The sequence below is a fragment of the Aulonocara sp. 'chitande type north' Nkhata Bay genome, linkage group LG16, assembly GCF_057382095.1.
Source record: "Aulonocara sp. 'chitande type north' Nkhata Bay isolate Kocher_YH1m ecotype deep benthic linkage group LG16, A_spYH_male_GT1.1, whole genome shotgun sequence".
In the NCBI taxonomy this organism is placed as follows: domain Eukaryota; kingdom Metazoa; phylum Chordata; class Actinopteri; order Cichliformes; family Cichlidae; genus Aulonocara; species Aulonocara sp. 'chitande type north' Nkhata Bay.
The window spans coordinates 21,680,190-21,707,591 of record NC_141359.1 but is presented as its reverse complement, the minus strand read 5'-3'; the positions used below and the strand labels follow the sequence as shown (position 1 = coordinate 21,707,591).

Genomic DNA, 27,402 nt, shown 5'->3' with positions numbered 1-27,402 from the left:
ATCTGCTGGTTATTTCACCTCATTACATGCCGATGAATCATTTCAGGTAAATTCATTCTGTGCATTCAAATCTTTTCCAAAAGATGGCAGATCAAGACACTTCAAAACATGCAAATATGTCAAGCTTAATGTTGGCAAAATGGACTTTAAACAAGAACATCATTTTTATTAAAACCACAAGTACTCCTCTCAGTAGACTGAGTCTGTTCTCCTGCAACACTGTTTGGCAGCTGGTCTGTACAAGTGTTCATTCATAGTTTTGATGTCTTCAGTGAAAATCTACAATGTAAATAGGCACGAAAATAAAGAAAATCCAGCTGAATTTGGTTTCTATCTCAAGCACGTATATTTATACCATGAAGTCAACACAAAACAGATGATCAGAGGGTTTCATTGAGATTACTTTGTGTGAAGACAGCAGTGAAATATTCTACTTAGCCTTTTACATTTTGAAATGGAAAGCAGCTTAAAGAAAACACAGTACATGACATCAAAGTGCATTTAGAGTATAAAGAGACATGGTGCTGAATGATTACATTTTTATAGCTGTGGATAATCTTTGCAGTGTTAACATGTTTTTGTGCCGGTGGTTCTAATACTAATAAGCGGGTGGAAAACAATAAAACTGCTGCAACCAGTTTTATTGCTGATGAAACCCAAATGGCAATGACAGGCAGATGGGGATATAGATGAGAACCAAGAATCTTCATCCATTTTTCATCCTATTTAGTAGTCGAGTCTGGAACAAAAGGATGGTGGCGCCTTCAGTCCAAATGTCTTCCACAACTGCCAGAGACACTCCTGAGGCAGAGAATTCAGACACATTGTTTAAAGCTGTGTTTAAATTTAACTGAACATAAAAAGACTTTCAGCGTTTCTGCAGATATTAGAAAAAGATATTAATTTAAATGTTCTAAGTAGTCAACACACATAATAGTAATGAAAAAATGATAAGTTAATACATTTATTGCTCAACTGCTCTCTCAAAAAGGCAGTTACAATAATTAAAAAGAAATATTGTGCATAACTAAAGCTATAAAGTATGGCATACATAACACATACAGACATTAAGTCATTATTCGCCCCCAACACACGCACACGCCCATCTTTTCCCATTGTTTAAACATACCTTTTGTGCTGCCTCTTTTTTTCTTCTTTTAAATATACTGATCACCTTCCTGGAGCTTGCTGCACTGGACATCTTCCTGGCTGAAGAATTATAAAATATTTTACTTACTACTACTACTACTACTACTACTACTACTACTACTACTACTACTACTTATTTACTATTAGCTGACAATGACGAGTGGTCGAATAATTTTTTTGAACCATTCCTAAAATAGCAATAAAACACTGAAAACACACTACTCCACATAAATCTGTATGATTGGCAAGTGTATTTATAAAGCACTTTTAGTTATATGTAAACTCAATGTGCTTAATACAAACGAGTTACTGACAACGCGTATGTAGGTGATGTCAAGTAAAAGTAATTATTCTACAGAAAGTTTTTTCCATCTGTGTTTTATAATTAATATTACTGCTGCAGATGGTTAAGGTTGATGCTTTTCACTCTGTTTAATCTAAAGTAATAATGGATTGCATTTATATAGCGCTTTTCTAGGCACCCAAAGCGCTTTGCAATTGCAATTTCACTATTCATTCACTCTCACAATCACACACTGGTGGAGGTAAGCTACAGCTGCAACTGGCTGCCATATCGCGCCATTGGCCCTTCTAGCCAACACCAGTAGGCGGTAGGGTAAAGTGTTTTGCCAGGACAGAGAGCAGGGGGATCGAACCGCCAACCTTCCGGTTACAGATGAGCTTCCCAACCCCCTGAGCCACGGTCGCCCCAGCAATAATCATATTTAATAAAATCCACTATGACTGTCCTGTGAGGACAGCATTTCTCTGAAGAAACAGTTGTTTAAGAGCTCAAAAAATAGCATCAAAATCATGATTGTTTTTTAGAAAAAACAAACAAAGAAAAGAAGACTGAATTAAAGGGCTTAGGTGATGTGCGACACAGTAAGATGCAGATTAGTGTGAAATCAGAATTTTCAACTACTTCAGAACTTCCTAGGCTGGACTTTAACTTTATTGTATTTGGTTGTATTTGTTTTTTGTTTTGTTTTTTTGTGAAATTTCAAATAAACATCAGTGACTAAATGCATCAGATATTTCTGTCAAGGTTTATGATAAGCTTTGATATAAGGAGTTTTCCATATTATGCTACATATTAAGTGTATGCTGGGTTATGGTTCTAAGTACCTTTGAAAATGTCTGCATCTATAGAAGTACCATGCTGCAGCTCCAACAACATTCAGAGAAAGCAGAGCACCAAATAAGACCCAAACAGCACAGCATGCTTCTACAGGGACACAAGAAGGAAGAATATAATGAGATTGGGATGTGTTGTTTACACTTTCATTGCATTTAGTTTTGAATTTCACATTTGGATGAATCAAACAGTATTCAAACACCTGTACCCAACGTATTCCCGATATGACCTAGAAAACAACAATCAGTAGCTTGAACATCCTCCGAGGTGAAACTGACTTGAATAATAATGTGTTGCACTGGATGCACCATCCCATTCAAACTCATCCAAAAGCATGTCTTTATCTTGGAGCCGGTTGGAGCAGATGAGCCTGGTTCTGGAGGTTTCTTCCTGTTAAAAGGGAATTTTCCCTTCCCACTCTCGCCAAAGTGCTTGCTCATAGGGCATCATGATTGTTGGGGTTTTCTGTGTTCTGTATACTATTGTAGGGTCTTTACCTTATAATATAAAGCGCCTTGAGGCAACTGTTGTTGTGATTTGCTGCTATATAAATAAATCTGAACTGAAACTTGTATGTGGTGCTGGCTGCGGTTTAAGTCAACCACTTCATTAAAATATCTGTTTATCAAGGAATTCTAACCTGTTGTTTCAGGATGGTTGGAATAGTTTTACTTTAAATCTGGAAGCAAATGTTTCTCTTTCAATCCTTGACAGAAGTCAACAAAGAAGAAAACTGAACAACATCACAATGAAAACATCTACAAAAGGTCAAATCCAAAACGAATATTGAATTGAATATGATCATATACTGCACTGGGTAAGGCATCCATTATCCATTAACTTGTCTGCTTTGTGCTGACTTTAGGGTAAGGCAACCACTTCTCTAAACTAGCTGCTTACCAAAGAAATCTGTCTAGATGTTCGAGTTTCCTTTGACAGGAATGGACAAAAAAGAAAACAGAATAACAACACACAAAAGCTCAGAAATCACAAAAACAATTCAGAAGATTTTGACAAACTGCACAGCTAAATACAAGTTCACTTCACCTGATGCCACATGCACATACAGCTGACTGTGTTTTCTTCCATATGCTTCACACTGATAGAGGCCATTTAGGTCAGAGCTCAGACTCAGCAGTTGTAGCTTTGCACCCTTTACTTTGACAGCAGACTGCAGCAAAGACTGGCCAGATCTGGAAAAACATGAACGAGACTCTACATGAAATTTTACAGAGAGGGCAGTACAATGTGAGTTGTGCCAAAAGTCAAAAGAATTTCAGTTATTAGCTCTTTGTTAGCAATGCTAAACTGCACACTGTGGTATTCAAGAGTCTGGCTTCATAGCAGAAGAGTCCAGAGTCTGAACTCTCCAGACCTTTCACCACATTTGCAGCTAGTATCGTCAGGTTATAGGTTATGGAATGTTATTAAATAAAGACATAAGAGTACACAGTAGTAAACACGGTCATGTCCTGACTTGTTTTTAGATGTATTGTTTCAAGTTAAAAGTTAACCAGAAAAAAAAGTTCTGATTGAACATTTTATATGTTTGCTGTGTTCTACTATTAATAAAAAGCAACATTTTTTCAGATCAATGCATTCTGTTTTTATTTACACATTGTCTCAATATTTTTTGTAACTGATTTTGTATCTGCATGTTGATTGCTATACAAAGATTTGGGCAGTAAAACACTTGTTGTCAGCATCCAAATGATGTTTCCTTTGTTGGAAGACCAAAACCTTAGCAGTATATACTATGTGCAGTATTTTTATACGTGTATAAATATATGTCATTTATTTTCTGAATATACAGCTTGCTCACACGCTGCTCCCAGTGCTGATATTTTCTGAAAACACTGTCAGCTAAAGTTTAAATGTTGTATTTTTAAATTGGCTGGCCATCTGATCAGACTGCAGCTTATGTGCTTGAAGTGTTCACACTGAGATTCAATCTGATATTATTGTTTCTACAGTTTATTTTCTGTCTGTCTTTTGCCCTGTCTCCCTCCTCCTCCCTCCTCCTCCCTCCTCCTAAAATTGAACTGACCTCTGTTACAGGTAATATAGCTCTAAATACAATGTCACTCTATCTCTCTAAAGGCTTTTCCAGAACATGTTTGAGCTGAAATCATTATATAAACTACTTTACCTGTACCAGGTAACGTTTGCATTTGGGCTCTCTTCTGTCACACACTCGAATGAGTCCTCTGAAATTGCTCTAATGTTCACTTTGGTGGGAGAGACTGCAAAAACAGAGAGAGAACTGTGTTAGTTCTGGGTGGCAGAAATACTAATGATGTCTGGAAGTGATATTTTTCAAATTTTCCTCTTGTGCAAACCTTGTCGCAAATACTGCAATCCAGTGCTTCACATCAATGTACATAATTATTTTAATTCAGCCACACGTGAGAGTTTTTTCACCATACACAGGTGGACTTGCTGGTGCCTTGCTGGATAATCCAAATGTGGATTATGATGGGCGGACATTCCCCATCATGATTTTGATCAGAAGTCCTGTTTCCATCAGTTATGGAAGGCCGTCCAGGTCCTGAAGCAGCTAAGCAGCCCCAGACTATTGTAGCTTAAATTGTAGACGACAAACTTCTACCGCTTCCCATGTGTGCTGCATGGATCTTATGACTGAGGAGATTGGTGAAGTATAATGAACAGCTTTTGAAACTGCTTTTCCTGTATGACATAACATCTCTTCATGCAGTAAGTAGTGGACCGGAAAAAGAAAAACAATCAAAATTGGTCAGCAACATTACTCTGCCAGACAGGCTGCATCATTACAGTCGTCACTGACTGGTACTTCATCAGAATTACCCAGTATTCCCAACACAGGTCAGGTCCACTAACCTGTAAATCTGCATGGCTCTAAAAAAAATCTAAAACTGATTCGAAGCCTAAAAACTCAAAATTCTAGGTGTATATTGAACTCAACAGATTGCATTAATTATTTTGCACTGTCCAAAAAGTAACCCCCATGCTAAGGCTCCTTGGCAGTGGAAACTGCTGAAATGATTTTTCCATGTTTTGGGAATGAAAAAAATGACTCTTTCCAAAGCCTCTTTTGGAATTCGTTAATAATATTTGAGTTCAGTTCAGTAATATCACCTTCCAGTTGAGGAGGAGTTGTACAGGGAGATGACCAAAGGCGGGAATGATTTCCTGCTTTTTGGTAATCCCAGTCTCTCACTGAACGTGCTCCTGTGACTAGCCAGTACATCATGGAGTGGGTGGGAGGTATTTTCCATGACTGGCCTTATCTTGGACAACATCTGCCTCTCAGACACCACCCTAACGGAGTCCAACTCCATCCCCAACACATTACTGGCCATATGGACCAGTTTATTTAGTTTGTTGGCATCTGTGACCCTCAACCTGCTGCCCCAGCATGCAACAGCACAGAGGGGGTGTTCGCCCAGGGCACCAAACAGTCCCAGCTCTTTCTAACAGATGGGTTCTGCCTTATAGAAAACCATGCAGATTCTTCCTCAGCCTCTCATTTATAAAAAAAAAAAAACTGCCACTTTGTTTTTTGAGAAAAACTGTCCTGTAATTGGCAGGTTTACTGAAATGAATTGCCTTTATATTTGTACACTAGCACACTGTTAGTTTCTTAGTCCATGGGTGTATTTTAAACACATTTAAAAGTTAGGAAGATCATATCTAAATTCATTGTGGGTCAAAAAGAGTGGTTTGTAATATCAATCTCATTAGGTCGTAGATTTAAAACTGCTTTTATATCACAATTTAAAACAACAACAACAACAACAACATGGATTTCTGTTCACAGCGCAGCCAATTACCTTCCACTGCTGTCAGTAAGCAGTGTCTGCGATTTTTACAATGACCGCAGTCTTTTTTTTTAAACTTAATTTACAAAAGTACAGGTTTAGATATGATTCGTAGTGAAATCCGCACGAAACGGACGCATTAGAGCAAAGACAAGGCTACATACCGTCAGCATCGCTGGTGAACAGGAGCAAAGAGATAAGCACCAAACCAAAGAGTTTCACAGAAAAGTGGCTGGAATTTCCAGGAAAAAAACTCATGACTGTTTCCACAAGAGATAAGTGATGTGCCAGCAACAGTTAGTGGGTTATTAAGAGATAAGTCTTACAAAATCTGTTAGGGCAAAAAGGAATCTCACAGAAAAATCTACTACCTCTTTGATCTACTGGTAGAGGAGGAGTTTGGCTATTTGCTCTACAATCCTAGGAGGGGATGGCTTTGGAATACGTGATTCTTTGTGCTATTTAAAAGCAACCATAAAAACTCTTCTGAGATTTTTATGACTGCAAATAAAAAATAAAAAAGATTGCAGGATTGCAAGTTTAGGCGAGTTTACAGCCCCAGGTCCAGGTGAAAACAAGTAAAAAAAAAATCTTACCTTATCTTCTCTTCAGTTAGAATAATTATATGAATTAAGATGGAGCAATTTATGTGTTGCTGAGTGTAGCATGGTGGAAAAGAATTGAAAGAATCTTCCACTAAACATTTGGGTTGGAATTGCTTTTCATTTTTTTGCTAACTGCATGCTTAGATGTTTTTGTGTCTTGTGTGAGGTGAGTCACACCAATGGGGGAGTTGAGATTCTACTCTAGTCCAGCTGCTAGCTATTTGGAAGCTACAGGAAGCAGTTGATTGGGAAGGATTTTAGCCCTTCTTTATAAAGAGGAGAGGAAACTGGAGGGGTGTTGTTGTTTTTAGTAGGACATTGTTGCAGCAGAGAAGTTGACTTTGGAGACGCCAGGATAAAAAGTGTACATTTTAAAGGGAAGGATTTTTAACCTGGCCTGGTTTTGCTTTTAAAATAATCTGATAATGTTGGAGGGAGGACTCGTTTTAATTAGGATTCATGTGGATCTGCTGGGATAAAAATACTAGTTTGGAGACCTTGTGTGCCCAAGGAAACTAGTCAAAATGTAGAGAAGTTTGAGCTCAAGAACAGAAGCTCCAGGATCTTGTGTAGAGACCCACACTCTAACAACGCCAGGTCTAATAAGGTGGGTGGAAAGCCTTTCTCAGGAAGATGCAAGATTGATATGTTTTTGGGTGCTTGTTCTTCTGAGTGACCACCTTTCCCTGTTTGTAACCAGGCTAACAACTCTAACAACCTGCGGCAGCTTTGGGCCTTGGATTCCAGGCCGGAGTGTGGTGGTTTCTTACTGGTCAATATTAGAGCCCAGGGGTGTCAAACTCATTTTGCATCACGGGCCACATACTGCCCATTTTGATCAGAATTGGTGAAACTCCATTTTCTGTCAGTGTACTGGTTTTTATATGATAAGGACAAAGCTGCTGTGACAAAGAAGTCTGTCTGCATGACTCCTTGGAGTTTGAGCTGAAATTTCTTCTGCACAGTCAATTTCTTGTCAGAGGTCATTTTGGGGGGTAAAAAAACCCCATTAAACTGCAGACTTGTAATAAGCGTAATAAGCGAGCCAATGAGGCAGAAATGAGGTGTGTGTGTGTGTGTGTGTGTGTGTGTGTGTGTGTGTGTGTGTGTGTGTGTGTGTGTGAGTGCGTCTATGTGGTATGGATTGACATTTGACCTGCGCTGTACCTGGGCTCCGGGGACATTTCGACTTTTTGCTGTGTATTCATGTGTCCCCCTAAAACATGACTTGTAAATGCATTTTTAAGTGTCTAAATAATAATTTTTTCTACTTCTTATGAGGTCATTATTTATCTTTTGACCTGTATTTGCTTAAACTGTAGTGTAAATTCATTTATTAAACTATAATTAAAAGATTTTCTGATTTTCTTAAAAGTCCACCTATACCCCCTCACCTGATTTTTGTGTATTCCAGTGTATTGCACAGCGACGTTTCGAGTTAGAGTGGATGTGTGTAGGTACTGCAATTTAATACACATTTTCAATACACACGGCCGGAAGTCATTGTGATTGGTAGGCTATATATATGGGCGGTACCTACAGGAAACGGCGCCACAACTTTCGCGCGCGTGCCCTTTAACAAGTGTATGTCGACGGCAATACGAAGACGGATTAAAAACACAAAGGTAAGCCTTTTTTAATGTAAAATGCACCATGACTTTAATACTATATGAAATTATAGGTGCACAGGCCTATATTAAACTGGTTTAATTTATGCTTTATGGACTGTTAGTGAGTCTTTGAAGAAGTAAAACGGCCCCAGCGTTTGTCATTGAGTAAATAAAATAGGGCTGACGACTAACCGCGTCAACGCGATAAAGCGGGCTAACCCGTGTTAGGATTTACTCGGTGTTAAAGCATTATTGTGGCTTAAACGTGTTAATGCCGACATCGCGACTAACGCGATTAACAATTAAACCAGCGCAGTCTGAGTCAAAATCCCTGATGTCGCTGTTAGCTAATTTCGGGCAGTTTGTCCAATGTCTGTCCATTCTGCTGACAGCCCTAAAATAAAAGCAAGGGTATAAGTGTATTTAGTCGTGTATTTATTTATATGCCTGAAGAAAAAACTTCTTACAGTTTTGATGCCTAAGCTTTCTCAGTACTTGTATCACTCTCTGCAGTCGCCATTACAGAAATGTCACATGTCGCCATTTTGAGTACTAGGCCTTTAACATTTTAAAAGAAGGCATAAATTAGCACTATGAATAAGTCAGCTGTGTTTATGCTGTAAACTACACTACTGCTAGTTCTGCTACTACTGATGATGATGACAATGATGACGATAATCGTAATACTTTATATGCTTTGGTAATACAGCCAATCGTACAGGAGAACATGCGAAGGAGACGCATTCCTCCACGGGAGGATGCAGTCTGTCATGTTTCTGCTGGAAGGGACAAACTGGGACTTGATATCCACTACATAAATGCCTTCAAAGGTAAGTTGGTCTTTAGTTTGGATTAGATTTGGAGTTTGTCACTTTGTCTTTTGTCACTCACTTGGTATGCCTCTGCAATTCAGGTCGGGGCATTTTCACGACTGTTCCATTCCAAAAAGGAGACTTTCTTTTGGAATACAGAGGTAAACTCATAACAAAAGAAGAATGTGAGCGGAGACACAGAGTTTATCATGACAGCCTGAAGGTGTTCATGTTTGAATTCAAGTTTGATGGAAAACTCTGGTGGTGCGTATTATATCAGTGTAGTTTGATTAAGATTAAATTACACATTGCTTTTGATTTATGAAAAAAAAGCTTCCTAACTAGTTAAGCTAATACTTTTTTGCCTAACCCCACAGTGTGGATGCATCTCAAGAAGATGGGTCATTAGGCAGACTTGTCAACGACAACCACATCAGTCCAAGTGCTAAGATGAAAATATTAAATATCAATGGAAAGCCCCATCTATGCTTATTTGCAAGCAGAGACATAAGTCCAGGTGAAGAAATAGACTATAATTATGGTGACTCGGATTGGCTCTGGAGATGCAAGGTATTTCTACAATTGTACTTTTTGGAACTGATAAATTGCATACCCTAAGCCATTTTTACATTTGTACCTACTCAAATTGGCTTAACGTGACTTACGGCATCTAGTTTTTCACTGAAATTGAGTATCACCTACTGTGCCTGGGGTAACTATAGCAATGCAGCCGAGCATCCAGTGATATAAATGCCACAGCAAGCATGGACGTCAAGGTGACAAAATGCCTGCTGCTCAGTCTATACTTTAGTGTTCAATTCAGGGATCACGCTGTTAATTTTGGTCGCTATTTCAAACATTTCAGAGTTTCAAAAATGATGGCTTGGATTTTCACGAAGGAGGCGCACTCATAACTTATCGAGTGACACCATTGACCAGCCACCTGGTGGCATTCAGTCTATGTCAAATTTTCTGATCACTTTGGATCACTTGGAACCTTGGTGCAGTAGTTACTGAAAAACTACATGGTACTATAACCTACTGGAAAAACAGGGGTAGGTACTAATGGAAAACAGGCAATTGTGATGGCTGCCACATCAAAGCCCTCTAAAAGCACTAAAAAAATATCAGCAGGTATGCAGAAATAAAAAATGGCTTTCGGTTTCTAAATTTTAACAGTGATTGATGTTTAATGTGATTCTACACAGCAAAATCTCCAGTGTTAAATTAACACTGGAGAGTGTCTATAAGGGTCCACACCTCTGAGTGTTAAATACAACACTGTTGAGTGTTAAATTAACACTTTTGACAGTGTTATATGTTTAAAAGTAACCTAGTCAGTTTTGAAGATTAACAATGGCTAACACTGAGCAGTGCTGATTTTCTAACACTGGAAAATAACTCAAAATGTTAGAAATATTCCAGTGTTAGAAAATCAGCACTGCTCAGTGTTAGTCTTTGTTAATCTTCAAAACTGACTAGGTTACTTTTAAACATATAACACTGTCAAAAGTGTTAATTCAACACTCAACAGTGTTGTGTGGACCCATATAGACACTCTCTAGTGTTAATTTAACACTGGAGATTTTGCTGTGTAGCCTCTTTAGTTAGATTCATTTTAAATTTTGTCCCTCGAAGATAAATGGGCCCTAGTGACAGTTCGTTGCTGCTACAGGTGATTGTTTTACTCCTTTAGCAATGGCTTAAAAAATAAAGAAATCACACTGACTATTTGTCTCTTAATCATAGGGCCTTAAATTCTCTATACATGACAGTGAATATTTTAAAGACAATAGCTTGAAACTTATCTTTCTCATACAGTTTATTTAATGTTTCAAAATCCTCTTCAAAAATGCACTGTATATTCATTTTCTATCTGTTACACACGAAGACGGAGACCAGCCAGATTCAGAAGACTGTGAGCTGCCTAAAGCCGCAACCAAACAGCTTTCCAAACAATGATCTGGACCTGAAACATCCAGAGCCTGAAAGGGTAAATATAATCCAGTGTACCACTTAATGAACTAATAATTTAATCTATCATCATTCTTTATGGATGCTGTGTGTGTGTGTGTTTGGCAGTCACCTGGGTGTGATGTGATTTACATGGACCGTGGCTTGTAGGTCCTTTTCATTGTTTCAAAGTGCAAGTCTGGATAACATCTGAGTGTGTGTGTGTGTGTGTGTTAACCACCCAAATGTGACTTAGGAGGACCACACTGTTATTGGGGGACTCCGTCAAAGTTTGCTTCATGGTGACATCACTCTGGTTTTAGGAGGGGTCTTCTCGTATGTCTTGACAGTTTGACCTACAGCATGCAGAACTGACTGCATGTGCTTTGTTTCTATGTTGAAATTTTTTGAAACTCAGGCTTGAACATTAAGATAGATAGTACTATACAACTTCTTAACTTGTTTTAGGCACTTTTTACTGCTTTAGTGCATGGGCTCTCTCTGGCTGTGTACTCTGGCTTCTTCCCACAGTCCAAAGATGTAGCTTATGGGGTTAGGTTAACTGGTGATTCAAAACTGCCCTTTGGTGTGAATGCAAATGCTTGTCCTTCCATGTTAGACTGGTGATCTGTCCAGGTTGTACTGCCCTATGGTAGCTGGTATAGGCCCCAAAACTGCTACCCCACAATCCTGATAAGGATAAGTGGAAGAGGATGGATGATTGCAAAGGAATCAGTTGTTAATTATTGTAGCCAGTATTTTTTTCAGAAGAAAACATTTCTTGAGTGGAAAGCCCCCCCCCACACACACACACACATGCAAATTAAAAACAGAAGCACAGGCCTGCCCAGTACAGTTGCAAGAAGAGCACTTGGTCTAATCTTTGTGCCATCTTTTCTTTGTTGCAGGATCTTGATGAAGAAATGCCTCAGCAAGGCTCAGAAGCCATGCATTCTTCTTCAGTGCAAGATTTTGAAGAGGTAACATTGACCTAGGACAGATTTTAATGAATGTTTCTCATGCACGATGTGTACCTTACGCTATTTGCCGATAGTGAAATGGTCTATTCATCCTCTTGAGTGATGCATTTTTAGTAACTGTCAGATTACTGTTCTTTTGTCTTCATTCTCTATCTGTTACACACGAAGACTGAGACCAGCCAGATTCAGAAGACTGTGAGCTGCCTAAAGCCGCAACCAAACAGCTTTCCAAACAATGATCTGGACCTGAAACATCCAGAGCCTGAAAGGGTAAATATAATCCAGTGTACCACTTAATGAACTAATAATTTAATCTATCATCATTCTTTATGGATGCTGTGTGTGTGTGTGTTTGGCAGTCACCTGGGTGTGATGTGATTTACATGGACGAAGTTTATTAGTTGATATCTGCAACTGAATTGAAAACACCTCACCTTTCCAACTGTCCAAAACAAATAAATGTTGCAATATTTTGCTAACAGTGTCACAATCATCGTCTGGTGTGCACAACAATATCATCTTTGGACAAGTGCATTCAGTGTGTGGGACTGGTTTCCTCCCTCAAGTGGCTTGGCTATAAGTGCAAAGGTGAGACATTTAGTGAATAGGTACATTATATAGTAAAAAGCATTAATGGAGTTCAACAAGTTAAGACTAGCTGAAATGAACACTGCTCCCTTTTTAATTAATGGGTGGTCACGTCTAATTAAAGAAATGTAGTATTACCTCATTGGTGCAGGACCTTGTAAAAATGGTATACTTGGGATTGTCCTCAATTCCCCATTCCATAACATAAACTGCTCAAAATAATAAAGGGAACACTTAAACAATGCGATGTTACTCCAAGTCAGTCACACTTCTGTTATATCAAACTGTTCACTTAGGAAGTAACACTGACAACCAGTTTCACATGCTGTTTTGCAAATAGAGTAGACAACAAGTGGAAATTATAGTCAATTCACCATAATAAAGGACTGGTTCTGCAGGTGGTGACCACAGACCACTTCTCAGCACTTATTCTTTCTGGCTGATGTTATGGTCACTTTTGAATGCTGGCGGTGATTTCATTTTAGTGGTAGCATGAGACAGTCTACAACCCACACAAGTGGCTCAGGTAGTGCAGCTCATCTAGCGTAGCACATCAATGTGAGCTGTGGCAAGAAGGTTTGCTGTGTCTGTTAGTGTAGTGTCCAGAGCATGGAGGTGCTACCTGGATGTGGAGTAGGCCATAGGAGGGCAACAACCCAGCAGCAGGCCTTAAATAGTAAAACTATGTACTATAATTTCCAGTATTTGCTCTGTTTTTTGTCATATCTCGTTGTTAATGTGAGGTTTTTGGGGGGGTTGTATGTGTTTGGTTTTTTTGGTTTTTTTTTCCCCCACAATTTCTCAGATGAAATTGCATTAAGTGATGCTGAAACAAAGGACAGTGAGAGTGAATCAGATGATGATGACACATCACTCACAATGTCGGCGTGTGGCACCAGTGAGCCTGTACATGCAGTAGCTGATTCCACAAACACAGCGCAGCCCCAAGACACTGTAGATTGTGGTAAGTTACCACTAGCTTGGTTTCTGTGGATAAAATGTTTGTTACAAATATTAAAACTTAATCAAATTGTGTAATCAGCAGATGAAGGACTACTCACAATGCCTGCAGCAAGTGAGACTGCTGCTCCCTCTGAAGGTAAGGGGTGCAGTTGGTTCTCGAAGCTTATTATTGTTTCATCACTTTGCAACATATGGCAAACTGCAGAGTGGTGGCAAAAAGTCACTTGGATGAGTGACAAAATGTTTCTCCCACTGAAAACGCTACGTCCAGATTAACAGAATCAACGTTTTGGGATTTACTTACCTGGATGATTGAGCATGCATCAAGAGACTTTTATTCAACTTTTTATTCAGTCTTTTATTCACAGCGGAACACTAAATGTTGTCTCATTTTAGAAATTTGATAAATTTTCAAACAGAATTTTAGCTCGTTTTGATATTGATGGTAGCAACACATTTCAGAAGTTAGTACAGGGTAGCATCCATTCTTTTAACAAGCAAATGTTTTTTGTTTTTTTTGTTTGGTTTTTTGTTTGTTTTAACTACTACTACTTTATATATCTTCCAGAGAAAAATGCCGCTCAATCCCACAATTCCCGAAGAGCTCCCAAAAACATGTGGTCCAAGGCTGAGGTTGCTGCAGTGATGAGGCATTTGAAAGACCACATAAACGAAGGGAAACTAGCCACCAAAAATGAATGCAGTCATTGCAAATTGGTAGAAGATCCGGTGTTGGCAGGAAGAACAGTTCAAAACATAAGAGATTTTGTAAGAAACAGAGGATTAACTGCAAAAAGGCAGAAAAAAATGAACTAAAATAACTGTTTAGAGAGCTGTGGTTTTACATCTTGGTCAGATTGCCAATTGTTGTTAACACTGATGTTCTGTTTAAAGAAAAAAAAGTTCTTGTTAAATACAGAAGTAGTTTGTATTTCATAATTTTTACATTTAATTTATTTAGGGTTTTTTTTGACGGGTTATATTTAAAATAAAAAATTATAAATGCATATTTTCTCCCCTTAATATTTACCTTTAAACTATTAAAATTCATTTTAAATGTTTTTAATTTTTCTGTTTTCTATATTTTTATATTTCTGTGGGAAGCGTGGGCATTTTTGTCCATAGATTTCTTTTTTTATTTATGGTTAAAATTAATGTTCAGATCCAAGAACACTAATAAAATGATGTTCCAGTAATCCTGTGTCCTGTCAGATGTGTATTCATGGTAATGATGAGCTATTTAAATATTACATCATTGTCCCTTTAAAGACCCAATATTGCTTTTTTTGGACCTCATAAAACACATTGTTGTCAAGTGGACAATGTCTCCAGAAAACACAATAGAGTCTGGTTGGTGTGTATCAGTGTATCTAGACTTCTATAGGGAGTGTATGAGGTCTGAAGTGACCCAAATTTTTTTCAGATTTTTTCGAACACTTTAACCTCGCTCCCTTGGCTCTAAGTCCTTTCAAAAGGGTAGTCCACTTAAACCACCACCGGGCGGATTGACGTAGTATAGTCCCGCCATACCACATAGACCCGTATGTGTGTGTGTGTGTGTGTGTGTGTGTGTGTGTGTGTGTGTGTGTGTGTGTGTGTGCAGTCAGTGTAAGAGGGAAATCATTAGAATGTTTTTTCTAACCAGCAGCCTAGCTTTGGTCTTTTGATTAGATTAGATAAAACTTTATTAATCCCTCGGGTGGGTTCCTCTGAGAAATTCTGTTTCCAGTAGCACAGCACTGACAGAAATTGCAAAAGAATGTATGCAGAAATAGAAATATACCATATATACACATGTATAAATACAGAGACATAAATAAATACAGAGTATATAATAGTGACAAACAGGGGCGGAGCGTGGGGGTGGCTTACGGGGCTTAAGCCCGGGTTGTTTTGTCAGAAGCCCGGGGTCTTTTGGAGTGTAATTTTTTCATAGTTAGATGCCTGGCTGACAACTGTATAAAACAAAAAGTACACACAATATTCGAAGCACATAGTGCACAGTGTGGGAATTTACGACTGTGCGTGAATCCCCCCTGATATTGGTATGATCCGAGCTCAGGCACTAAGCGACTGAGCGAGGGGGCGGGGCAGCTGCTACCTGTGAGTGCACTGTTGGAGAAACAGAGCCAGCCATACTAAGGAGAGCTTAAGTTTGAGCAGGTACCAAAGCAAATCATTCGTACCGTACAAATAATGTAAATATGACGGTGAACCACGAAAGATTGATATGAAACTGATCACTTGACCAATATTACGTTACTTGCTCTTCAAGTGAATCAACAAATGGCGAAATGAAAAGCCGAACAAATGCCATTTTCTTTTAGTCTTAGCTTACGTGTGTTTATTTCATATTTTCAGTTCTTACCCTCCCCGACTAAATCGGTTTCAGTTATGTACTGAAATATAAGAATGGACATTAGAGGCTTCTTTCAAAGAAGAAACTCAGGTAAATGTTATTTTATATATTATGCTTTGTATGCTGTTCAGTATATTTCTATGCAAAACAAGAGGGATTTCAGTACACAGCAGGATATTTACATTTGTAACCAGATATTTACACTTTATGGAGAAAACATAAAACATTTTTACTGTACAACATCAATTTAGAGTAAACTTTTGTTTTAGATAAATATTGAAATATCTTTTGAATTAGTTAAATGTCAGAATAAAGAGAGAGAGATCTGTCTATTTATTATCACTTTCATCAAATTTAGGAGTACATATACACTAAGTTTGTTAATTAATAAGAAAACTCCAGACAATTCCATTCTGAGCTGAAGAAGCTTCTGATAGGTTAGTAGAGTCCATGTGAGTAAACTGGTGGCACACCTGTGGATGCATATAAGGCAAAACACAGAGCCTTCTTCTTTGAAATGGGAAAATCAAGAGATGTCAACCAAAACACCAGGAAAAGAACTGTGGAGCTCCATAAGTGTGGCTCAGTTTGAATACAATTTGGTGCCATTTGCAATTAAGAAATACAGATAGTTTCTCTCTTTACTCTTAAAGTTAACAAATATGTTTTTTATATTTATCAATCTAAAAAAATAAACATTTAGTCTGATTTGATGTTACAATTAAAAAAGTGTTTGTTTTGATCTGAAGAGTTTGTAAATATCTGGTTTCAACTGTATATTTTATGATTGTCAGCACAAAGAGAGAGAGAGAGGAACAGAGAGAGAGAGCAGAATGAGGACAGAACAGATGAACAAGAGCAGGTGAGACACACATGTTAGTCAAATGGTCGTTTGCCAAAAGTATCACCGTATCATAGGTCCTCATGTATCTCGTACCTAGTGTTTCTTTTTAGGTTTGCTATTTTTCAAATTCTATATTTATTAAGTTATGCAGGCTTGTTCGCACAACAAGGCCAAAATAATTATATAAACTTTTCTCAATCTAAATATTGTACTTTGGTAGAATTAAAAAAAATAAGTGTAGTGCAGGTCTATGATGATTTTTAGTGCTACTATCATCTAGTTCTGATTCTGGTTCTGTCTTGGTTAAGTCCTCAGTAGTCCTGATTTTGAACTGTTGTAGTCCTGTTTTAATTCTGGATCAGTTCTGCGTCTGGTTGAATTGGGGTTTAGTCCCTGTGTCTTGATACAGCCCTAACTTTGTTCTGCCTTGCTGCTTAATTAAAAAACTAGTTTAAGGTGTCCTGCATGTGTGATATATATTTTTCCCTATATGAAGTCATTCTTTTTTGAACAAAACTCAAAACAGAGCCAATTAATCTTTCAGTCATTTCTAACCCCACCCCCCAAAAAAAAAAAAAATCCCACATGCATACTACCCTTTTGGGCTAAGCCCCGGGTGTTTCAAATCTCTGGCTCCGCCTCTGGTGATAAAATACCAGGGAATTGCACATTTCGACTATTTTTAGTCTATTACACCGTTGAGTATAGAAAAACATTGCACAGTGAAAAGGTAACTACAGCTTAGTTCTTCCTGCCCTCCTTTGTCCTCCTGTTTCCCCTCCCTCTCCCCTCCAGTGAGGAGTTAAACAGTTTGATGGCGTGTGGGACAAAGGAGTTTTTGAGTCTGTTGGTTCTTGACTTGGGGAGAAGCAACCTGTCATTGAACAGACTCCTCTGGTTGTTTATGGCCGTGTGCAGAGAATGCCCAACATTGTTCATAATGTCCAACAGTTTCTCTAATGTCCTCTTCTGTGCCACTGTCACCAGAGTGTCCAGCTTTGCCAACCACAGAGCCAGTTTTTGATTCGTTTTTCCAGCCTGGATGAGTCCTCCTTTGCTGTGCTGCTCCCTGTGACAAAGTGGAGGAGCAGTTGCAATGCTCTCCATTTGTCCCATATGTGTTTACCTTTTTTTGCACATTATACACATTATTCTGTTTCTATGTATTTGCTATGATTTGCTATTTGTCAAGTAACATTGCTTCACTCACTATCCCGGGTTCGTTTGTGTAAGCGTTCTGTTGCCGGCAAATCAAACATTCTGCAAATTAAGACAAATACTAAGTTATGTTTCTTTATATTTTATTATGTTACAGATTAAGTCATTTGTTCACACTTACTTTGTTTGTCTTTTCAGTCGTCATAAGGGTCAGGTGTGGGGAAACGCCCGCATGGCATTTCCTCAAAACAAGTGGAGGGGTTTCTTTTTCCATAGAGATGCTTCCTTTTGTTTGTGTTAAGGTTTAAAGGGATTTGTTGAATGTTTTTCCTTTCGTTAATACTGCCATTTAGTTGTGTAAATGTGCATGTTAGAAGTGTGTAGAGGTTTTGTGTTTTTGGATAATCTGTGTAGAGTCTTAGATCTCTCAGTTGAGTGAGTGGTACTGGCTGGGCAATTGGAGGGAAATTGATGGCCCTATTTAAAGCCAGTCTCTACCAGATGCAGGAGAGAGAAGTGAGCCACGTCACGTTTTGTTAATAGAGTTTATTTGGGGGTGGGGAAGTTAATTAAGTTCACTGTAAATAAATTGCTCACCTTGGAAACCTGAAATGTCTGCATAGTCTGCTTCCCTACCACCTTCCTTGACATTTGAGTCTGACTACTTCACACTCCCCCAGTACACCACCGCATAGAACATTACTCCAGCAATCACCGACTGGTAAAACATCCTCAGGAGCTTCCTGCAGATGTTAAAAGACCTCAGCCTCCTGAGGAAATACAGTCTACTTGGGCCTTTCTTATACAGGTGTTGCATGACCAGTCCAGTTTGTTGTCCACCCACAGCCTGAGGTACAGGTGTTGACCTCCTCCACCTCCTCTCCCTCTATCTGAACTGGCAGTGGACCTGGTGGACCTCCCGAAGTCAACAACCAGTTCCTTGGTCTTTGAGGTTTTGAGTTGCAGGTGTTTTGTGTGACTCCATGTGACGAAGTTCCTCACCAGACTCCTGTACTCTTCCTGATCATCCCAGAAACACCCCATGATGGCCGTGCCTTCCGCAAACTTCTGAATATGGCATGATTCAGAGTTATAGCAGAAGTCAGGTGTACAGGGTGAAGAGAAGAGGGGACAGCACAGTTCCCTGTGGTTTTGCTGCTGGTTCAGTGAATTTTGGTCACAGAGTGATGAAGCCTGCAGTTGGTAATCTCAGTTTACAGCACCTGACGGATGTGCGCGTACATGACTGTGGGATCCAGGCTTTGTCTTTACAACTTCTTGTGGAATCTGTTTATCTGCTCTTAATTCGTTTCCTGGTTTAGCTGATTGGAGGTTGTTGAAATAGTTTTGTCACATTCAGCTGAGATTCTGTTTCTGTAGGTACCACTGTTGCAATTTATTTTTTATCTTTAAGGCTGTATACCTCATTAGCATCACATATTTGTTTTATCCCTTACTGCACACAAAATAAGTATTGTAGAATAAGTTTTGGATGTAGACTGTTACACTGTGGTACTAACAGATACAAGACTATGACCCCTCTCAGGAATGTGGATAGAGGTTGTGATATCTGCAATAGGGCTGTAAATGGTAGGGAATGTTCTTCCACTCCTTCCCCATTCTCTAACTTTCTACATGCCTGACAGGATTACCACATGCAATAAAAATGCTTACTGCCTGTGTGTGGGAGCCAGAGAGAGACTCAGGTCCATGACGCTAACCATTTCATAATAAATTGTGAAAACTTATAATTTGAGCATATTTGCCTCCAGTATTGGGGGTTTAACGAGTTAATTATTTATTGGTTAATTGCTATAAGTAGAATGGCCATAAGGTTTTTATCAGTAAGAAAAGCTGTAAAATTTAAGAAAATGCAGTAAAACAAAATGTGTGCTTGTGCGTGTTTGTGGTGAGCAGCAAGTTAATTTGTTATTGTTATAAATGGCTTTAAGTGCACATTCATGCCTGTGAGACTCATCCAAACATAAACCATGGCTCTGTGCTACATGCAGACATTTCTGCATCTCTGCCATTTAAACACACTTTGTATACAATCAATTTTAAGTAATATTTAATACTGAACTGTAAATTTAGGCTTTTTTAAGGAAGATATTTGTTATTCAGTGTTGTCATAAAGGCCTTAATTTTTTTGCAATTTGCTACTACTAGGGAGAAAACATGTGAGGTTTAAGGCCTGGATAAATTTGAAACATTTTGTCGTTAAAAATGGAAAATGGCTGAAAATAAAAACGGTATTACGTTAGCCAGTTTCATAAATACTGAACTCAGATTTGGAGTCTCCAATATCATTGAAATGTAGGCAGATGCTGCTCACTTTCCTTTTTCGCTCATTTCTTCACTTTTACTGCAGGCTTGGATTTAAATCTGCCTCCCCCATCTTTCTGTGCACCTGGCCTGTATGGATATACTTGCTGTCTTCAGATAATAATGACAAATGATCATAATGACCAAAATTCAGTATTCTAATTAATCTGAACTCTCACTGATAAAAATCTAAACAAAGATACAGCTCCATTCAAGTCTTTTCAATGACAAAGAAGGACGTCACAAAAACCAGAGCATGGTTAAAAACTGTTTGCCCTTAACTTACTGCAACATCCAAAACCAGAGATCGTTACAAAGCAGGACTTTGGCTTATCCAGGTAATTTCAGGGTTGACCTTGTTTTTTTGTACCACAAAGATGGTTCTGGGATGTTACTGCGATAATCGCTATGGTAATTTATACTACATCTGCTTATAGATCAACAAGTATGAAATCACTGCCTACTGACCAATCAAGTCTCTAGAAAATTCACCATTCCTGCAAAATCTTTTTTTTTGTTTGTTTTTTTCATTTTTACTCTGAAACCCTTAAATAGCACTGATTCTGCAACCGAGATTACAAGGACTGAATTTGCAGCTAAAATACGAATTAAAATAACTTTATTGATCTCAAAGGGAAATTCACATAACAAAGCTCATCTGCTATTTTTATGAGAATTTAAATAGCCGTGGGAGGGAATGCTTTTCTGCAACTCTGTTTCATAAAAATGCCGTAAAGTTGGCGACCACAGTTATTCAAGATGGCTTCTATCATCCTTCATGTGCATCTTTCTACCATCTCCCCTAGCGTGTCCATTCTGGCTCCAATTAAAGAGCCAGTTTTCTTCACTGGTTTGTCCAGTCTCCTTGCATCCTTGTTTCTTATGCTTCATCCCCAGCAGACTGCAGCATCAGAAAAACCTACTTATCATTACAGGTAGTCTAGTTTGTTATCTAGGTGTAAACCTAGATATTTATATTTCATTACCACCTCTGTGTCTGCCCTACACACTTTCACAAGCTGAGGGAGGCCTGAATCTTCGGAAATCTGTTATCATTTCCTTCGTCTTTGAGGTGTTCAATGTGATCAATGTGAACAGAACACCCTCTGAGCAGAGGCGGAGTCAGACATTTGAAACACCTGGGGCTTAGCCCAAAAGGGTAGTATGCATGTGGAAATGACTGAAAGATTAATTGGCTCTGTTTTGAGTTTTGTTCAAAAAAGAATGACTTCATATAGGGAAAAATATATGTCACATGTGCAGGACACCTTAAACTAGTTTTTTAATTAAGCATCAAGGCAGAACAAAATCAGGGCTGTATCAAGACACGAGGTCTAAACCCCAATTCAACCAGACCCAGAACTGATCCAGAATTAAAACAGGACTACAACAGTTCAAAATCAGGACTACTGAGGACTTAACCAAGACAGAACCAGAATCAGAACTAGATGATAGTAGCACTAAAAATCATCATAGACCTGCACTACACTTATTTTTTAAATCTACCAAAGTACAATATTTAGATTGAGAAAAGTTTATATAATTATTTTGGCCTTGTTGTGCAAACAAGCCTGCATAACTTAATAAATATAGAATTTGAAAAATAACAAACCTAAAAAAAAACACTAGGTACGAGATACATGAGTACCTATGATACAGTGATACTTTTGGTAAACGACCATTTGACTAACATGTGTGTCTCACCTGCTCTTGTTCATCTCTGTTTTGTCCTCATTCTCCATCTCCCTCTCTTTGTGCTGACAATCATCAAATATACAAATATTTACAAACTCTTCAGATCAAAACACAAACACTTTTTTAATTGTAACATCAAATCAGACAAAATGTTTATTTTTTTAGATTGATAAATATAAAAACATATTTGTTAACTTTAAGAGTAAAGAGAGAAACTGTCTGTGTTTCTTAATTGTAAATGGCACCAAATTGTATTCAAACTGAGCCACACTTATGGAGCTCCACAGTTCTTTTCCTGGTGTTTTGGTTGACATCTCTTGATTTTCCCATTTCAAAGAAACAGGCTCTGTGTTTTGCCTTATATGCATCCACAGGTGTGCCACCAATTTACTCACATGGACTCTACTAACCTATCAGAAGCTTCTTCAGCTCAGAATGGAATTGTCTGGAGTTTCTTATTAATTAACAATAAACTTAGTGTATATGTACTCCTAAATTTGATGAAAGTGATAATAAATAGACAGATCTCTCTCTCTTTATTCTGACATTTAACTAATTCAAAAGATATTTCAATATTTATCTAAAACAAAAGTTTACTCTAAATTGATGTTGTACAGTAAAAATGTTTTATGTTTTCTCCATAAAGTGTAAATATCTGGTTACAAATGTGAATATCCTGCTGTGTACTGAAATCCCTCTTGTTTTGCATAGAAATATACTGAACAACATACAAAGCATAATATATAAAATAACATTTACCTGAGTTTCTTCTTTGAAAGAACCCTCTAATGTCCATTCTTATATTTCAGTACATAACTGAAACCGATTTAGTCGGGGAGGGTAAGAACTGAAAATATGAAATAAACACACGTAAGCTAAGACTAAAAGAAAATGGCATTTGTTCGGCTTTTCATTTCGCCATTTGTTGATTCACTTGAAGAGCAAGTAACGTAATACTGGTCAAGTGATCAGTTTCATATCAATCTTTCGTGATGCACCGGTACGAATGATTTGCTTTGGTACCTGGTCAAACTTAAGCTCTCCTTAGTATGGCTGGCTCCGTTTCTCCAACAGTGCACTCACAGGTAGCAGCTGCCCCGCCCCCTCGCTCAGTCGCTTAGTGACTGAGCTCGGATCATACCAATATCAGGGGGGATTCACGCACAGTCGTATATTCCCACAGTGTGCACTATGTGCTTCGAATATTGTGTGTACTTTTTGTTTTATACAGTTGTCAGCCAGGCATCTAACTATGAAAAAATTACACTCCAAAAGACCCCGGGCTTCTGACAAAACAACCCGGGCTTAAGCCCAATAAGCCACCCCCACGCTCCGCCCCTGCCTCTGAGTGTATCAAATTAACTTTACTTGGCTCTGTCAAGAAACTAAAGTGATTTTGTGTATGTGACAGTAAGCCAGTGGCGTGTCTAGAAAATTTTTGTTGGGGGGGCCAGGTAGGGGCACAGATTTGGAGAAGGGTGGCCGATGTAATTGGCAGATAATGTTAAAAACAATTCTACCAACCGTTAACCATAATTCAATAACCCTACGAACCTAATAACCGAATGCGCTTTTAACTCTTATTAGAATGAGATTTTAACCACTACGGTGCAAAGTTTTTAGATACTGCGTTGATAAAGTACAAGAGATACAATCAGTCAGTGTTTATTCAGCATTCAAGGACATCAATATTTGCATAGTATTTTTACTGACATGTAGTGCACATATGTTTTGGGCAAAAACATTTTTGAATATTAAAATACGAACATTTTTAACATACAATTGGCAAATTAGCCAATGTCAATGCAAAACCAATGCCTGTTTAAAAAAAAAAAGAAGATAATCTTCTCACAAACTGGTGTTTGATTTTGAAACAGGAAAAAAGTGGGGAAACAAATGAAAAGACTAACATTTGAATAAAACCTGAAAGCAAGTAAATACTTTCTGTGCTGCCTTTTGTTAAACTTTGGTAATATTGAGAACAACACTGGCTGATGATGAAATGCAGTCAGCTGGCATGGTGACACTGCCAGTATTAACCTGCAGGACTGGACTGGGACAAAAAATTGGGCATTTTCACTACAGATTGGCCCACCAGGGCCCTGTTTCAGGAAGCCGGTTTAGTGGAAAAACTGAGTAAGTATACCGTGAGTTAACGAAAACTCTGGGTTTTCGGTTTCACAAAGCGAGTTCAGCTGAAGCCTGAGTGAGTCACTATGACGACACACGCCGTGAAGCTAACCTGCCCCCTAGCAGGTTTACTACAACTAACCCTGACTGTCTCCGCCCCTTTGTCGGAAACCTGACAGTAGGAAGTGTCGGACATGGCGTGCCACTTCCTTGAAGAGCCAGTAGATCGTGAAGCCCAAATTCTCCGCAGAGCTCTCCGCCGGGAGAGAGTGATCAGAGCGCGTTTGGACATTTTATCATTTCCTGATGATTGTCTGTGCGAACGTTACCGTTTCTCAGCACAATCTATAATTTATTTGGATAACATCCTCAGGCCTAATATTACGCATGTGACACATCGCGGACATTCTCTCAGTTCTGTACATATTATTTGTATCGCACTTCGGTTTTTTGCAAACGGGAGCTTTCTGTATAATATTGGTGACGCTGAGCACGTTTCCAAGGCTACCGTCTGTCGGGCAGTCAGGAATGTTACAGTTGCACTGAAACGTCTCCTGTACACGTTTGTGGTGTTCCCCGGTCACAGACCCACAAGATTCATCAAAGAGGGATGCCACAAAATTGCAGGTATCAGGATGACCAAAACTTAATTTATGATGTGGTGATACTTGAACTACTACTTAAATTTTACATTTATTTTCAGGGTTCCCAGGCGTGATTGGCTGTATAGATGGCACTCACATTCCAATCATTGCTCCTTCAGTAAATGAAGGAGACTATGTGAACAGGAAGTCTTTCCACAGCATTAATGTACAGGTACATAGTTCCCTGTAGCATTTCAAACTAACAAATTATTTCATTATAGTAATGGATGCTAATTTGTGTTCTCTGCACTGTGAAGATCATATGTGATGCTGCCAACATTATCACAAATGTGGAAGCCAACTGCTCAGCCTCTGTGAGTGGTGGTGGTGGAGGACCCCACCTGTTTTTCGGGCCTCCGCTTTTTTTCTGTTGGCTATAACGGGTCACATTTGAGCATACAGAGTAAGCAAATATGTACTTGTAATGTGCTCAGATAATTTCAATAAGTGCTTACAGACAGAAAATTAATGTAGCCTCTAACTGCAATTGATTTACATAGGACAAACAGACCAAGCACTATGGCTCATAATACAATTACACCTTACCTGTTTGGACTATATTTTTATATTTCATTTTTACTTGCTGCCAGGCACGTTTGGGGCCTGTTGGGTTGCACCTGCGCTCACATCACGTCACAAAATAAAATGTATAAAATAACAAATAAAATAACATATGATAAAATAACGTGTTAAATGGGTGGAAATCCCTAGATCAATGTTTAAATTAACACTCACGCATTGACTCTGTCGGCTATGTTTTGCCATGCATGCTCACTTTCTTTTGCAGCTGTCGCTGTGTTACTTTTTTCCGCGGAATTTGGATGTTATCGGCATATGCTGCCATCAGAATTTCGGCCTCAAGCGCTGTGAAATACATTGACCGCGCCTTCTTTCCCTCCGTCTCCATGGTGACTCGCTTAATCTGTGCTCCACTGATCAGGGCTTTATGTATCCTCGTCCGCGCGCTTCACTTGGGGTTAAAGCAACTCCGCGTTGACTGAACTACTTGTTATCAGCCTTTCTGAAACCGAATATTCCGAGTTGGACAGTTCGGGGTTACTCAACCCTGCGTATCGTTTTTCACTCTGAGTTTTCTAAACCGGCTTCCTGAAACAGGGCCCAGGTATTAAAGCCATAAAGCCTTTGAATGAAAACAAATGCTGTTGTGACAGTGATGTACGCTGTCTTTTTGGTATATGTATGATTTCTATACATTTTACGTCAGATAAAAACTTTGTTCGCAAGATTCAGATAATTATTTAATAAAAGCTAGATATTTTAAATGAGAATAAAAAAGAAAAGTATTTCTTTGTGCCCTCCTCTCCCTGTTAATGCCCTACCTGGCCCCCTGGAAACACTTTGCTAGACCCGCCCCTGCATAGTTACCAGCTGTCAGCTACATAAAAAAAGGATCCTGGTGTTATTTATCTCTCAGAAACAGTTCATCACTTCCCTTCAACTCATTCCTGTCACCTAAAAGGTAAACCTGTTTCTCCATCACAGCTCTGATAATTCAGTAAGGACATCTCCTGGTTTCATCCTCATGTTTCCCTCTCACCACATATCCAAACTGACATCATGACCAGCAGCTTTACAGCTGTGGCTCCAGAAAACATCAGCTGATACTAGAAAGTAATATTAAATAAATTCTAACAACAGCTGATCAAGCTTAAACGTGCTGCTGTTGTTTAGCGCGACATCTGCTGGTTTCCTGTTTCTGGCGCAAAGTGGGCGATAAACAAACAAGAGAGACGATCAGCTGATCATTGATCAGTTTCATGATTGAAGTAGCAATAGAAGAGGGGGGGGGGGGGGGGGGAGAGATAAGAGAAGAGGCAGCTGTAAAGACAGAATAACTCCAGCTTTGTGTCTTTTTCCATCCTAGCTGAAGTACGGGACAAACTGCATCTCTTCTCAGCTCAATACGAAACGCGTAATATTTTCTCTGAATGAGGGACCATTCCATTTTTTAAGGAGCTGTTGGCAACTCTACTAACTAACCTTATGAATAAAATAAAGTTCACTATCAGTAACATCATAGCAACCGAACAGCTATATAAACTCGTCATGCTAGCTCACGCAGTATGAGGTATTGTAACTGACTGTAAAAAGTCAGCACAACGAAAATAAACTGCACCTAAACTTGGTTTATATCTGACCCAGATAGACTGCAGGTCATAACTTCTTACCTGAAGTTCAGTTCACCTGACATTCGGACCGGCGGCCGCCTGGGGTCTCTCCTCCTGCCTCACCTTCCCTCATCCACCTGTTGCCTCTGTGGAAGCTCCGCCATAGCCACCACCAAACAACTGAGTTATTTTTACACATCGGCCAGCATCTGGCCAATCCACCACCTCTCATTGTTCATGCCGTTACAAAAAAAAAAAAAAAAAAAAGTCATCAGCCCACCATGCAAACGTCCGATGGCTAGTCCAGCTATGTTAACTTGTTAATCTTTCCCCGAAAAAATGTTTTCTGCGGTGCCGTCTTTCGTGCTTGGCTCTCCTACCTTTGCTAACATGATGCGCATAGTGCAGAAGCCGGTGCTGCATTCACTTACCCTCGGATATCTGAGCTTCACTGTGAAACCATAATCGTACATTTGATATTTCATTAAATTTTATTGTTTTAGCTTCGGGGTGGCACCTG

At 38.9% G+C, this 27,402-nt stretch overlaps 3 protein-coding genes across 6 annotated transcripts; 2 read left to right on the top strand and 1 right to left on the bottom strand.

Annotated features, from left to right (window-relative positions):
* Positions 1-142: 142 nt before the first annotated feature.
* On the bottom strand, positions 143-27,384 carry LOC147311450 (uncharacterized). 3 transcript variants are annotated; one of them, XR_015125336.1, is made up of 6 exons: positions 26,943-27,384; positions 4,437-4,530; positions 3,335-3,480; positions 2,278-2,377; positions 1,130-1,209; positions 745-801 (listed from the first exon to the last, which is right to left on the bottom strand). XR_015125336.1 is itself a non-coding variant. In XM_086266449.1 (6 exons), the coding sequence occupies exons 1-5, from the start codon at positions 6,343-6,345 to the stop codon at positions 1,158-1,160; spliced, it is 486 nt and encodes a 161-aa protein (XP_086122575.1). In that variant the 5' UTR covers positions 6,346-6,467; the 3' UTR covers positions 745-801; positions 1,130-1,157. The 3 variants fall into 3 exon arrangements, 2 of the variants coding, with proteins under 2 accessions (XP_086122574.1, XP_086122575.1); XM_086266449.1 differs by lacking the exon at positions 26,943-27,384 and adding an exon at positions 6,252-6,467; XM_086266448.1 differs by lacking the exons at positions 2,278-2,377; positions 26,943-27,384 and adding an exon at positions 6,252-6,467 and having other exon boundaries at positions 143-801.
* Positions 7,800-10,397, top strand: LOC147311452 (histone-lysine N-methyltransferase set-1-like). Its single transcript, XM_086267100.1, has 5 exons — positions 7,800-8,317; positions 9,012-9,132; positions 9,216-9,378; positions 9,492-9,684; positions 9,980-10,397. Exons 1-5 carry the CDS (start codon positions 8,279-8,281, stop codon positions 10,088-10,090), a joined length of 627 nt encoding a protein of 208 aa, XP_086123226.1. The 5' UTR covers positions 7,800-8,278; the 3' UTR covers positions 10,091-10,397.
* LOC147311451 (uncharacterized) lies at positions 10,703-14,794 on the top strand. Of its 2 annotated transcripts, XM_086267099.1 has the most exons (7): positions 10,703-11,107; positions 11,976-12,047; positions 12,216-12,317; positions 12,530-12,635; positions 13,441-13,599; positions 13,678-13,734; positions 14,167-14,794. In XM_086267099.1, exons 1-7 carry the CDS (start codon positions 10,967-10,969, stop codon positions 14,412-14,414), a joined length of 885 nt encoding a protein of 294 aa, XP_086123225.1. In that variant the 5' UTR covers positions 10,703-10,966; the 3' UTR covers positions 14,415-14,794. The 2 variants fall into 2 exon arrangements, 1 of the variants encoding a protein (XP_086123225.1); XR_015125416.1 differs by lacking the exons at positions 10,703-11,107; positions 11,976-12,047; positions 12,216-12,317 and having other exon boundaries at positions 12,400-13,599; positions 13,681-14,236.
* Positions 27,385-27,402: the final 18 nt, after the last annotated feature.

Excerpts from the sequence above, each read along its gene's own strand:
- LOC147311451 (XM_086267099.1), top strand. The coding sequence starts at position 10,967 with ATGCACTGTATATTCATTTTCTATCTGTTACACACGAAGACGGAGACC. Across the intron at positions 11,108-11,975 it reads AACATCCAGAGCCTGAAAGG|GATCTTGATGAAGAAATGCC; the intron begins GTAAATATAATC and ends TCTTTGTTGCAG. Across the intron at positions 13,735-14,166 it reads GACTGCTGCTCCCTCTGAAG|AGAAAAATGCCGCTCAATCC; the intron begins GTAAGGGGTGCA and ends TATATCTTCCAG.
- LOC147311450 (XM_086266448.1), bottom strand. The coding sequence starts at position 6,345 with ATGAGTTTTTTTCCTGGAAATTCCAGCCACTTTTCTGTGAAACTCTTT. Across the intron at positions 4,531-6,251 it reads GTTCACCAGCGATGCTGACG|TCTCTCCCACCAAAGTGAAC; the intron begins GTATGTAGCCTT and ends CTGTTTTTGCAG. Across the intron at positions 802-1,129 it reads AAAAAGAGGCAGCACAAAAG|GAGTGTCTCTGGCAGTTGTG; the intron begins GTATGTTTAAAC and ends TCTCTGCCTCAG.
- LOC147311452 (XM_086267100.1), top strand. The coding sequence starts at position 8,279 with ATGTCGACGGCAATACGAAGACGGATTAAAAACACAAAG. Across the intron at positions 9,133-9,215 it reads CTACATAAATGCCTTCAAAG|GTCGGGGCATTTTCACGACT; the intron begins GTAAGTTGGTCT and ends TCTGCAATTCAG. Across the intron at positions 9,379-9,491 it reads TTTGATGGAAAACTCTGGTG|TGTGGATGCATCTCAAGAAG; the intron begins GTGCGTATTATA and ends CTAACCCCACAG.